Consider the following 14,145-nt stretch of genomic DNA (forward strand, 5'->3'; position numbering starts at 1 on the left):
TGAAACTCACCCCAGTCTCCGCGCGCCGTTGGGCGATCATCGTCGAGTAGAAATTTTATCATTATGGGATATATTATTACCCGGTCCATCTCCAGCTTGTATAATGGTATATACGTCCAAATCATGTTGTTTATCGAGTTATTGGCAATCGATCGCTATGTAGAGTGACGAGCTAGAATGCCGGAACCTATCCCGAGTGGCCGGAAGCAATACGGACATATAGCACAACCTCCACTGTGCTTCCTGTTAAGCGGTTGCGCGATCGGCCACCAGATGGCGCTCCTGAACCGCCAGAGAGCTCAGTGGGTCCTGCTGGTGGTTCTCAGGCCAGCGGAGGGACATTATGGATCAGATCGCAGATTTTTGAAATATTGATATAAAGACGACGTACAGCGTCCCCCGGCAACTTTAGCATCGCCAGCAAAGACGTTGTAAATCGTTTTTAGGCAGTCAAAGTGTTAATATTCTTTTTTTTTTTTACTTTTTTCTTTTCATGTCAACGTTCACACGCACAATATACGCTTAGGAGACATGCTCAGAAGATGTTGGTTCTCTTTGGATCCACCTACATATGTGAACAGACATTCTCAGTCATGACGTTTACCAAGTCCAGGTACAGATCCTCTCTCACTGATGAACATCTGGCAGCTGTGCTTCGCATCTCCACCTCAGACATGCAACCTGACTTTGATGGACTTGTTAAAGCTCAACAGAGACTGGATTTATCACACTGAATGAAAAAAAAAAAAAAAACTGAAGAACACTAAAATGTGGAAATATAACAAGTGAAATGAGACACTTTTTTCTTTTTTTTGCACAGTTCTGAAAACATTAAATGTTTAATATAGGCATGTAAAGTAAAAAAGGCTACAAAACTGGGACACTTTCACAGTTGTGGGACACATGTTCACAGTTCAGTGACATGTCTTGTTTATTTTTGCTATAAGATGATGTGATGTCTTTAGAAAGCTAAGAAAATCCTTGTTTCAATAGTATATGAAACTCAAAATGCCCTTTGTTATTAATGTTTCACATTTTGTTTATCATTTTGGAAATAAATTCTATTTGAATAAATGATATTTTTGAAAGCTAACCTCACCTTTTAATTGCCAAATAATAACATACACTCTTACCAGGGGTCAAAACAATGCCATTTACTGCTTTTTATATAGAAATAAAATGTATATTATGCATAATTGAGTTTGGAATTTTGGCCCGGCCCCCCAACATATTTTCAGTTGCTCATTCGGCCCCCTGGGAAAAATAATTGCCCACCCCTGTCTTAGAGCATGGCGATAGAACGCCTGCCCTGATTCCGACGGTTAAGCTTAGGCACTCTTTCGAAGTTGGTTAAGGTTAGAGTTTATCTTAGAGCATGGCGATAGAACGCCAGGTAGTTTGCAGGCTGTTAGACCCGGAAATAGGCGCAGAACTTGCTGTCCCACGATTGGCGCACATGACCTGGCCAATCAGAGCGCAAAACTCGAACGCGGAAACGCAGTTCCGTCGTAGAAGGCATACACGCTGCCTGGCCACCATAACGACAAAGTGCTATACGAGCGAGAGAGAGATGGCCAAACAAGTTAACCTTAACAAATATTTAATGAAATCAAGCAGGTCTAATAATGACAACGAAGATGAGTCTGAACGTGAAGTCACAGAGACCGCTGATGCCGTGACATGCAGGTGACCGGTCCGTTCAGGCTTTCAAAAGTGCCCGAGCACGCTACATTCAACATCTAATAGATGCTTTACACAACCGATTCCCTGAAGATTCCCTGGATCTACTTAACTGCTTCGACGTCCTTCTGAACCCCTGGCGATACCCAAAGACACAGGGTGGTAAGTAGAAGTCAATTTGATTTAGTTTGTTGCAAAAGTCGTAGCATCATTCTTTAAATAGGTCTATCATTTTTGAATAACCTAAAATGCTCGCCTATATCGCGAAATATATGGCCTATTCTTATTAATAATAATAATAATCATCATAATAAAATAATCATAACAACAATAATAATGAAAATAATGGTGAACCCGCAAGCGCTAGGAACCGTCCGCCCGAACACCGGCTGTTAGGCCGGCCGGCGGGGGCCCTACCAAGGCGGGTCTCGTTTTCCATTTGGTCAGTGTGGGTGTCCGATGCGTTCACTGTGTCCCGGAGCTCCGGGGCGGGGGCCGGAGCGCACCGCTTTTGGCCCTCGCCAAATTTCTCAGTTCTTCGCTTAATATAATTAATACAAATGTCCAATCTAACGGAATTCGTTAGCTCATACAAATTTTATTATAACAGACTGCTGTTTAATGTCGGGCCGACATTAAAGGAAGCTATTAAAGTGGCAGCACGTATCCGTGAGTTGAATCAAATCTCATTTTGAAATCGCTACCTGTTGAGTGAATCACCATGGCGCAATGCAATCACCTCCGAAGCTGTCTGCCACTGTCGTGTCCATAGGCAGCGTAGCGATTTAAAAATGAGATTTGATTCAAATGTATTGTCATTATACAGCACAATGCATACATATACATACACACCATCCAACCAGAGTGGATAAATTAATTAAACGTAAAAGAAAATAAACATTGAACCAAGAGTGATTTGAACTTGTGACCATAGGATCCACAGCCAGCAGACTAACGAGGTGAGCTAAGTCGGATGTTAAAACTGAGTGACTAATCCATGATTTACACTTGTGCCAATTGCGTTTGTCCCTAATCTTTAGTATTGGCATTAATAAATCAGATGTCAAGCTAATATGTCATGTTCTACAGTAGGACTTACTACTGTGATACCCATTAAAACAGTAATTCGAATAATAGAAGCCTACTTTGCTGGAATGATTAATTTCAAAGTGCGTGTGTGCGAGGCTCGCTCTCCACGCATAATTTCTACGCCCGCCTGGCGTCATACCGGGGGGGGGGGGGGGGGGGGGGGGGCAAAACTAGCGTACGTCTGTGGCCAATCAGATCGCAGAACGCGAACGCGGAAGCAGAGATCCGTTAGGATAAGAATAGACGCGTCCCCTCCGGTACTCGAGGAGGCAGCCGTCGCCTCGTTTCACCTGCACAGCGCGATCTCTCAGTGGCGAGGAGTAGCACGTGGGAGGCTCACGCTGCCCCGATACTTCCCGATTCTGCTGCGCAGGCGCACCAACCGACCTGTAGGAGTCGCTGTCCACAGCGTCCGATCCCCACCCACCAGCTTCCCACCCCCTAATACTGCCAATTGTATTAGTATGAACGACCAGCCAAGCTGGTAGCAATGCCGAGAGCTGGGCTCGAACCCAGCGTCTCCTGCATTAGTGGCGAGCGCCTTGCCCACTGCACCACTTAGCCGCCCAGACAGTGCTATTTTTTGTGACGCCATTGTTGCTCATGACAGTACTAATTTGAGTGACACCGTTTTGGATCCTGACGCCGTTGCTGTGTGTGACACCATTGTTGCTCATGACAGTGCTATTTTTTGTGACACCATTGTTGCTCATGACAGTACTAATTTGAGTGACACCATTTTGGATCCTGTCGATGTTAATTTGAGTGACACCATTTTGTCTCTGTTTTACAGGTCTGTATCGGTGGAGTCCTGAAAATTAGGCATTTGTTTTGTGATGATTTGTTGGTGTGGGAATGGAATCCTAGGCCTTACGCCTCAGTAGAGGATGAGTGGGGTGGGATTTTCGAGCCGATTGCTGCGATGGAACCTTTGGTGAGGTCTCGTTTGCCCGAGAGTCGGGGAAGTGTTGTTTATGTTAAACAACGTTGTTGAATGTTCTCCAGTGGGGAGCATTCGACTAAGTTGAAGGTCGTGTTCGACAGGGGCCGACCCATTACGCTCTATAGTAGTGACTCACGGCAATTCCAAGTTCGTGAGTCACATTATTTTTTTTTTTATGCGCAGTTGAGTGTGACTCTTGACCTGGGCTCACACTCAACGCCTTTGCATTCTTTTTGATAGGTAAGGTTGGTAAGTATCCCCTTATTTATTTATGTTCATTCTCTTGGTGATGGTTTCTTTGGGCTATAGTTGGGAGAAGAACATAAATTTTCGGTGTGGGGGTGTTACGTATTACTTTCACATGGTGGAGGGATACTTACCGTCTGTGGTGCATATTCACATTGTGGTTGTAGTGTGTTGTCACTAATGGGTGGTTTAATTGACACTCTGTTTTGCTTGTCACTAAAATGGCCGCTTCTCTAATTAACCCAGGTGTGGTGATGAGGCACCACGCCCTACAAGAACGGAGCAGAGTGGAAGCTGCACCAGTTCTCGTTCTCTCACTTCACACAGCTCGTCATTGTCACAGCTCTCCAGACCTCACCTGCTCACACTGCCTTTTCCACCATTTTTGCCTTTTGCTGCTTGACCATTTTTGTTGCTTTATTTTTGGACCATGTGCTTTACTTTAATTATATCCTGAACTAGGGAGTCTGGAGCACCCAGCTCCCCATTCTTTTTGCAGTTGTGCCAATAAACATTGTTATTTTTGGATATTTGTCCGTCTCCCTGTGTCCACCACTTTACGTTCAAGGCCTAAACAAGCCATATTTTAGGATTGAACGTAACAATTATTATTCAATGCCGGTTTTAAATCTAGATTTAGTACCACCAGGCGCCAGGTAGAGGGCAGCAAAGACCGTGAATGAAATCTACTGTAAATATAGTTACTTCCAGATAATTGACAGTTCTGCCATCTTTTACCAGATTGAGACGCGTTTTTTTCCAAGACGTTCACAGAAAGGTAAAGAAACAATATATCTTGTATTTTATGGCAATAACGTTGAGGTTTGTTCGACCTGTGAGATATAAACACGACATTCCAGTCATAGCTTGTAAGCATTTTTTTTTGTCTGCAGCTGGTGTCAGCTAGGTAGTGTAGTTTTATGAAATGTAGACGTCCATCGAAAGCCCTGGGTCCCCTCTTTCTCTGGACTACAACGATTTCATGAGTGCTTCCTATTCTCCCGTCTAAATAATCCGAATTCCGATGCAATGCGCAGAGATTTTTATGAGCTCATATTCCGCTAATAGCACTTAAAATCATTGCTAAAGAAATGTAGTGCTGAAAATATACAATTTGACTGCTGTTTTGATAGGGTTAGGGTCTTCTTTACCCTTGGCTACATTTTGAAACAGAAACACAACAGCACTTAATACAGACTGTATTGATCCATTTGTGCAACGTTAAATAAATCTGGGACAATCGGGCTTAACTCATTCAGTGCCAATAACGAGTAAACTCGTATTTAGATCCTTTGATATTTTTCCTCTGATCCCCGCTCTAAATCATCATCTGGATCATTCTAGCCATCCCTGGCTCGTTTGCCTACGTTGGAATTGCAATGCGGATCGAATATCAGCAGGTGGCAGTATCGCCTACCTTTGAACTGGAATGGCTTGGCGTGGATACACGTTTTCTTTTTCTTTTTTTTGGTAAGGGCTCCTCCTCCTGCTTCACATCGATCGCCTCGAAATTCCGTTGCCGAAGCGTATTTCCCATCGAAATGTGTACATATACACTGGTAATCGCGATGGCGATGCGATCACTTAGAATTATTCTTTTTGGAATACCTTTTGGCTAAGGTAAGGTATATTCTATGTCTATTTTACCGAACCTGAAACATGTCTTTCTAACGATCACAGTTTTGTGTTTTACCGGACGTAAAACATACTCGACAAGCACGATCACGGTTTTGAGTTAAAACGACCCCCCCCCCCCCCCTGATGATTTTGTGAAGGTACATGTGTACATGGTATATACCTTTGATTTGGGAGTATTTGGGGTTTCAGGGGATCAACCAGAACGGTTTGGGCTTATTGCACGTTTTATCTCGCAATCTATGGAAAAAGACTGGATTATCTTGGAAATGTGCAATGTTTAGCTTGTAATAAACTACAAACTACAGTGTATAGAAAAACAAACTCTTTTTTTCCATGTTGGACTGTCTGTCAAATGAGCCACACCATTGTCTCCACAGCTATAATACAGAACACACACAGCTCTGCAAACATCGTGAAACACAGCGAAAATTACCATTTTAAGATGGCCTGAAGCGGCAGAGATAGGGACAGCTTATGGCGCTGAATGAGTGAAGGGGTTAATGATATATAATGTTCATTAATGCTGTATATATACATGATATGTTTATTAACACTGACTCACTTGAAGGCCAGCTGTACAAGGTGAGCCAGTATGTCCTGGGCGTCCAGCGTGATGCGACTCAGGTCTTTGTCCTGTTTGATGAAGTTCAACAGCTCGGAGGCATTAGCCATCCAGAATGCCAGAGCCCCCGCTATGTTCTTCTGCTTCTAGAAGCACCAATCACAGCCAGAGAAACACATAGGGGGGAGGGGGTTAGATAGGTGGCAGCCAATAGGGAATAATGAGTTAAGAGAAAAGGGGTAAGGTTTCCGCTTGATTGGCAGCCAGAAGGAGCAGCAGCAGTTACTTCAGGGATAGACTCGTGCCCAGCCCCCCTCTCTCTCAAAGCGCCGCCCTACCGTCAAACGCCCCCCAACCCAAGGAAGGGCAAAGAAGGAGTGGTCATCCACATCATTTGAAATAATTTAATTTCAATGCTTCTCAATATGTAAAATAAGACACTGACTCATCAACACGCCCCTCTGTACCAGCCCCATGACATGAATGACCATACCTTTGTTTTCCCTCCTAGCCCAGACCATTTAGCCAATCAGCAGACACTGGCTCAAGGACAGCCCCTCCCACACGGCTGGTGTGTAGGTTAGACTCTGGAATACCAGCGAATCAAAACAGACTCTGGAGAAATAGTGTTTACATTTTTAATTGACCCAATCAATCCACCTGGTAACTGTCCAATGGCAGAGAGAAGCAGAGGAGAAGAGCTGCTGCCTCAGAGCTCAGTGGTAAGCCGGTTGGTTAACCTCCCTGTCACTCAGAGAGAGGGATACACGAGAGCCCGCCCCTGTCACTCGTCTATCCCCACCACAGAACGACAGAAGGGGAAATGAAAAACAACAACCCGCTTGTTCAGAACAGCCAGAGAGAAAATCAGAGCCGAACGCGTCCACACAAACTGACATGACGTTAATATACACAGACAGACGAGACGGACGCACACATTCAAACAGGAGAACAATTAAATCATTAAACAATCTGAACAAAACATGTAAAGCGGGGACACAGGAGGGGGGGGGGGTAGGAGGGGCAGGACTTGTCTCTCATCCACACTGTTGAGTAGGAGAAGCAGGAAGTGGTGTCACAATGCCAGAATAAAAAAAAGGGTTTTAATGGGATTGTTTTTTTTGTGTTTTTTTTTAGTAGCAGGCAGGTCCAGTGCAGCTGAATGAGAATTACTGAGGTTATTCTGAGTTGTTGTTTGCTTAATATTATTTATTGATGATGTCCAGCTGTGGAAGGAGGGGTTAAATGGAGGTGTGTTGTTGTTTTGGTTTGTCTGTTAAAATTGAAGAGAAGCAGTAGCAATGGAGAGCAGAGAGATACATAGAGAGAGAGGGGTAGAGAGAGAGAAAGAGAGAGCTAGAGAGACAAAGAGGTAGAGAGAGAGGGGGGCTAGAGCGAGAGAGAGAGAAAGAGAGAGACAGAAATATGGGGAGGCAGAGAGAGAGAGGGGTAGATAGACAAGGGGAGGTAAAGAGAGTTATAGAGAGAGAGTTATAGAGAGAGGTATAGAGAGAGGTATAGAGAGAGCGTTATGGAGAGGTATAGAGAGAGGTATAGAGAGAGCGTTATAGAGGTAGCTGGTCTCTATCAGCTGTGTGCTGTCCTACCTGATCCCCTTCTGGAGTCTCCTGGATGGAGGGAGGAGAGAGGAAGGGGGAGAGGAAAAGAGAAGAGGCGAGATGAGAGGAAAGGAGGAAAGAGATGAGAGGAGCAAAGGAGAAGAGGAGAGAAGAAGAGGAGGAGAGGAGAGGAATGTCCACAGGACAAAGAGAATACACGTCAACAGCTATGGTATGGACACAAGACTAAACACACAATTTACATACAGTCTACACACAGTCTACACACACAGACTAAACACAGTCTAAACACAGTTTACATAGAGTCTACACAGTCTAAACACAAACTAAGCACAGACTAAACACAGTCTAATTTCTAAACAATGACTACACAGTCTACACACAGACTAAACGCAAACTAAACAGTTCTATAATGTCCCCTGGTCTGATTTATGTTGTTAGCTAGCTTAGCTGTGTTTGTAGAAACAGTGCAGTACTTCTTCATTGCGTTACTACTGTGTGTATGAAGCACTTCCAGGGCACTGTGATCCATATTTGATATGAAATCATCACCTGAATGGACCAGGAGGTGTGGTGTTTAAAGCTACACGGTGAATTTAGCTCCAAAACATATGTTAATGTGGACACATTGACTCACAGTCTACTGTGAGTGTGATTTATTGACCAGTGTAGCAGCAGTGCAGAAATATTCCCTTCTAATGTTTCACAGAGAGAGAAGCTCAAAGGAAATGTCACTGGAGCACTTTTAGTGGTTGAATCTACACGCTCCTCATTCAACAGAGTCTGGCAATAAAAACCATGAACACTAACCACCAACTAGCCACTAAATGTTTCTTATTCCAGCAAAGTTTCCTTTGAGCTTCAGCTGATTGCTTAGAAGGAGGAGCCTCTCAGTGAAACCTTAGAATGGAATATATCTGCACTGCTGCTACACTGATCAATGAGACTCACTGCTGCTACACTTACTGCAACGCACTGCTCGCTGGCCTCCCGGCCACTGCCACCAAGCCTCTTCAACTCATTCAAAACGCAGCGGCCCGCCTGATCTCAAACCGACCGAAGTCGGCCCATGTCACCCCACTTCTTAGGGACCTGCACTGGCTCCCCATTGCTGCACGTATCCGCTTCAAGGCCCTCGACCTAGCATACCGTGCGGCAAATGGAACCGCTCCCGCCTACCTCCGGCTCCGGTCAATGGTCTCTAACTACACACCCTCAAGACCCCTACGCTCTGCATCTTCTGGCCGCCTCAGACCTACTCCTATCCAAGCTCCCGGAGGGTCATCAAAGAGAAGCCGCCTATTCTCAGTCCTTGCCCCACAATGGTGGAGTGAACTACCCATCCCAGTTAGGACAGCCGAATCCCGTCCAATCTTTCGCTGTCGAAAAAAAATCTAACCCTAACTAACCTTACTGTCATGCACTTGTCCTAATAAACTAACCTACACTGTAACACGCAACACTTTGATGAACATTGTTACTCAGCTGATAGAGTTGTACCCTTCTTGCTGTCTTGTCGTACAGAACTTGTAAGTCGCTTTGGATAAAAGCGTTTCAGCTAAATGACTAAATGTACACTGATCAATGAGACTCACTGCTGCTACACTGATCAATGAAACTCACTGCTGCTACACTGATCAATGAGACTCACTGCTGCTACACTAATCAATGAGACTCACTGCTGCTACACTAATCAATGAGACTCACTGCTGCTACACTGATCAATGAGACTCACTGTTGCTACACTGATCAATGAGACTCACTGTTGCTACACTGATCAATGAGACTCACTGCTGCTACACTGATCAATGAGACTCACTGCTGCTACACTGATCAATGAGACTAACTGTTGCTACACTGATCAATGAGACTCACTGCTGCTACACTGATCAATGAGACTCACTGCTGCTACACTGATCAATGAGACTCACTGTTGCTACACTGATCAATGAGACTCACTGCTGCTACACTGATCAATGAGACTCACTGCTGCTACACTGATCAATGAGACTAACTGTTGCTACACTGATCAATGAGACTCACTGCTGCTACACTGATCAATGAGACTCACTGCTGCTACACTGATCAATGAGACTCACTGCTGCTACACTGATCAATGAGACTCACTGCTGCTACACTGATCAATGAGACTCACTGCTGCTACACTGATCAATAAAACTCTCACAGTAGAGTGTGAGTCAGTGTGTCCATGTTAAGATATGTTTTGGAGCTAAATTGAAAATAAATGTCTTACCTTTCTTACTTTAACCAAATAAACCACTATCTTTAACAATATGTGCTGAAGGCTGTGGTCATATCTATAACATTGCAATTGTGATTCATATCCCTATTTCTCATAAGTATATTCAAAGCAGGCAAATGGTTGGTAGCCTTTTTCCCTTTTCGTTGGTGCTGGCTGGTCATAGGGTCACTATAAGCTGAGTCCTACTGTCTGGATTTGTGAGCTTGTTGTTGTTGTTGAACCCGCCAACATTATAGGAGTCAGACAAGAAGATAGATACCAATCCCCTCCAGTGTTTCCCACAGGATTTTCAGAGACTATGGGGGGTGAACCTCCGACCCTGTAGGGGGGTCCGGGGGCATGTTTATTTTGTTGTTCCAATGCATTGCTTATATGGTGAAAAGGTCAGACAGACGGACAGAAAATGATAGAAGTCCATAGAAACAGTGATATATGAAAGTTAAATGTAGCAACGTAGTACCCTGGAGACAGGTATGTCAGATACACACATGTATAAACACACACACACACACACACACACACTGAGGGCCCTTTCTCACTCACTGCTCTGTGTCGAATCAGACCCGGCTCGCATCAGAAAAGGGTGTGTCTGTCTGAGTGAGAACGCTGTCCCCCGTCCCCGCCCCCCGCTGATTCGTCCCCGGGGGCGCTGAACCGGGGCCGGTGAAATAGGTGGTCTCAGGTGCGCACTAGTGGGGGCGGTTAGGCCTGGCAATTTTGTTTGCCATTGCTATGTCTATACATTGTTCGAATGCATTTATTTCTATTAGACCAGTGGTGCCCAACCAGTCGGCCGTGGTCGACCAGTAGATCAATGACATGCAATATAATTGCCACAAGCGATGGGATAATGTTAGCTTCTGAACAGGCTAGCTAACTAGCGTTAGCCGTTAGCCATTGCTGTATACTATACTTTCTTGTTCGAATGCATTTATTTCTATTAGACCAGTGGTGCCTAACCAGTGGGCCGTGGTCGACCAGTAGATCAATGACATTCAATATAATGCATATAATCGATGCAGCAATGTTACTAGTAAAGGCTAAGCTAACTAGCGTTTAGCCGTTAGCTTAGCGCTATCGTTAAAACGCTCAAAAGCGGACTCTACAACACCATCCATTCGTGATAAAATGGGGTGGGTTATATTGACAAGGCTTGACAACAGAGGTTCAAATATAACTTCATATTTATTGGCAATTTGTTCATTTTTTTTTTATCCACTTTTTCTCCCATTTTTCTATATTTTCTCCCATCCTAATTTCGTATCATCCAATTCAACCCTCCCCTGTCACGAACGCTGTTTCTTGCCTCCCACAAGCCGGCTGCAATGTGGACTAAGTCATACATAGCACAAGTCCCCTCCGGTACTTGAGGTAACAGCAGTCGCATCTTTTCACCTGCGCAGCTCGATCTCTCAGTGGCGAGGAGTAACGCGTGGGAGGCTCACGCTGCCCCCGACACTTCCTGATTCTACTGCGCAGGCGCACCAACCGACCTGTAGGAGTCGCTGTCCACAACGCCCAATCCCCACCCATCAGTTTCCCACCCCCTAATACGGCCAATGTGTATTAGTACGGACGACCAGCTAACCTGAAAGCAAATGTGGAGCGCTGGGCTCGAACAGGCAAGCCCAGCGTCTCCAGATTGCGTGGCGAGCGCCTTGCCCACTACGCCACGTAGCCGCCCTGGCAATTTGTTCATTTTATATCAGCATCCAGAGTCCGCAGTCGTGTTAAGAAATTCCTGTTTACATTTTCGAACGTGACATCATCGCCTACGGCAAGCGTAAACGCTCAAAGGGCAAACCGTAAACAGAACCCGAAGCGAACCAAGACTGCAGTGTGTACACAAACTAGAGGGGGGAGAGGGGGGGGGGGTTCGCACTCTGACCCGGAATGAGGGCGGTACGCGACCGGTATGGACAGAATGAGTGAGTGAGAAAGGGCCCTCAACCCGTCAGGAATGTTTCACTTCCGTTAGCCACAACATAAGATGTTAGCATTTCCCCTCAAAACCAATGGGTACTCCTAGCATCAAGAGAGCAGACTAGCCCCAAGTTAGCAATGCCCTTGGTTTGAAAGGCAGGAATGCTAAGAATGTCAAGAGGCAGCTGTAGAGAAACTATTTATTTCACCACAACATGACATGGACCTCGTCGGGAAGAAGTCTTCCATTATAAATGTCACCGTATAACGAGCTTAACGAGCACTCACCTGGATGACTCCCTCCATCATGTTCACCATCTTATTAACAATGGCGATGACTCTGTGTGTCCTCTCGGAGGGGGACATGTCAGCGCGGTACTGCGGGGACAGGATGTAGCGACAGGCCATGTAGAGGACGTAGGTAGGGGACAGTTTGAAGTGGACCGTCGAGCTGTTGGTGTAGTTGATGATGGCAGACAGGAAGGCGTCTTCAGCTGCACGCACACGCACACACACAGTGAAACCTTTAATTACTGAGGGCAAGAAAAGGTCAGACTTGCATGTGCAAAATGCAGAAACATACACACAGCACTATGACAGTCTTTAGTGGACCGAGGTTTAAACTATGGGTATCGGCCATTTATGTTACCGATTTCCTGCCATTTTATTAGCAGTCTTTAAAGGGGTAATTTTTTAAGCTAGCATGAAGATACTGGTAATCTGGTATCATGTGAAACTAGAAATCTTGGGGAACCCAAAAAGGTACCAGCCCCGTTATGCTAGCTTACTGGAAAAGATTCTGCTCCAAAGTTAAAAGCGGTTTCTTTGTTAAAATAAGTGGTCTACATGTTAATAATAGCTCTATATTCCGACAGCCATCACTGATATAGTGTTTGGTCATCAGTAACATGCGCCTCCCAGTCCCTCCACTCTGCAGTAAACCATGGGAGGTCGGGCTTTCTGCTCATCGGCTCCCAGTCTTTAGAACGCTCTCCTGACCACCTGAGAGCACCACAGTCTTTAGAACGCTCTCCTGACCACCTGAGAGCACCACAGACTGTAGAACACTCTCCTGACCACCTGAGAGCACCACAGACTGTAGAACACTCTCCTGACCACCTGAGAGCACCACAGACTGTAGAACACTCTCCTGACAACCTGAGAGCACCACAGACTGTAGAACACTCTCCTGACCACCTGAGAGCACCACAGACTGTAGAACACTCTCCTGACCACCTGAGAGCACCACAGACTGTAGAACACTCTCCTGCCCACCTGAGAGCACCACAGACTGTGGAACACTCTCCTGACCACCTGAGAGCACCACAGACTGTAGAACACTCTCCTGACCACCTGAGAGCACCACAGACTGTAGAACACTCTCCTGACCACCTGAGAGCACCACAGACTGTGGAACACTCTCCTGACAACCTGAGAGCACCACAGACTGTAGAACACTCTCCTGACCACCTGAGAGCACCACAGACTGTAGAACACTCTCCTGACCACCTGAGAGCACCACAGACTGTGGAACACTCTCCTGACCACCTGAGAGCACCACAGACTGCAGAACACTCTCCTGACCACCTGAGAGCACCACAGACTGTGGATGCTTTAATATGGGTATACTCATCTTTTTAATAGAGCCTTTTGTTGATTTTTATCTCGTTTTAGCTCTACACATTTTATGATCTTTTACCAGTTTTAATGTTTTTTACTCTTTTACTATTTTTAGTGTTCTTTTTACTCCTTACTAGTTTTATTGTTCTTTTACAATGTAGCGCTTTGAGATTTGCTCCACAACTATAAAGCGCCCTACAAATCAAATATATTATTATTATTAAACAGAAAATACATTCCCACTTTATCCAATCAGGAGAGAGAACTCCACACTGCAAAAATGGTCCGACAAAAATAAGAAATAAAAACAATATGTGCTTGAAACAAGTACAATATTATTGTCTGCCAGCAACGTTGGCTTGGCAAGATTTCTTGAAATAAGTAAAAATATCTAGGCCTCTCTCTCCTGATCACTGAGAGATAAAGCCAGGGGCAGGCTGGTGTACTTAGAACTCTAGTGAATCCTGTCACCTTTGGCTGCTAAAGGTTTAAACTCCTGGTGATGGTTGGAGCTAAGGGCAATATACGTTCAAAACTGTACTCCTGTTTGCACCACGTTGTACAATGTGATTTGGCAATACTAAACTTTAATATGGTCATG

General features: G+C 45.1%; 1 protein-coding gene across 7 annotated transcripts in view; it reads right to left on the minus strand.

Annotated features, from left to right (window-relative positions):
- Positions 1–14,145, minus strand: part of afdna (afadin, adherens junction formation factor a) — a 244,966-nt gene that overhangs the window by 91,108 nt on the left and 139,713 nt on the right. For 5 of the 7 annotated variants that reach the window (XM_084315177.1, XM_084315179.1, XM_084315181.1 and 2 more), the window contains exons 14-16: positions 12,213–12,418; positions 7,766–7,786; positions 6,159–6,304 (exon numbers count right to left, since the gene is read on the minus strand). In XM_084315177.1, the coding sequence (XP_084171303.1) occupies positions 6,159–6,304; positions 7,766–7,786; positions 12,213–12,418 (373 nt within the window). The remainder of the gene's footprint in view (positions 1–6,158; positions 6,305–7,765; positions 7,787–12,212; positions 12,419–14,145) is intronic. The other 2 variants (XM_084315182.1, XM_084315178.1) reach the window with 1 other exon arrangement.

Source organism: Notolepis coatsorum (genome assembly GCF_963971535.1).
Source record: "Notolepis coatsorum genome assembly, chromosome: 5".
NCBI lineage: Eukaryota > Metazoa > Chordata > Actinopteri > Aulopiformes > Paralepididae > Notolepis > Notolepis coatsorum.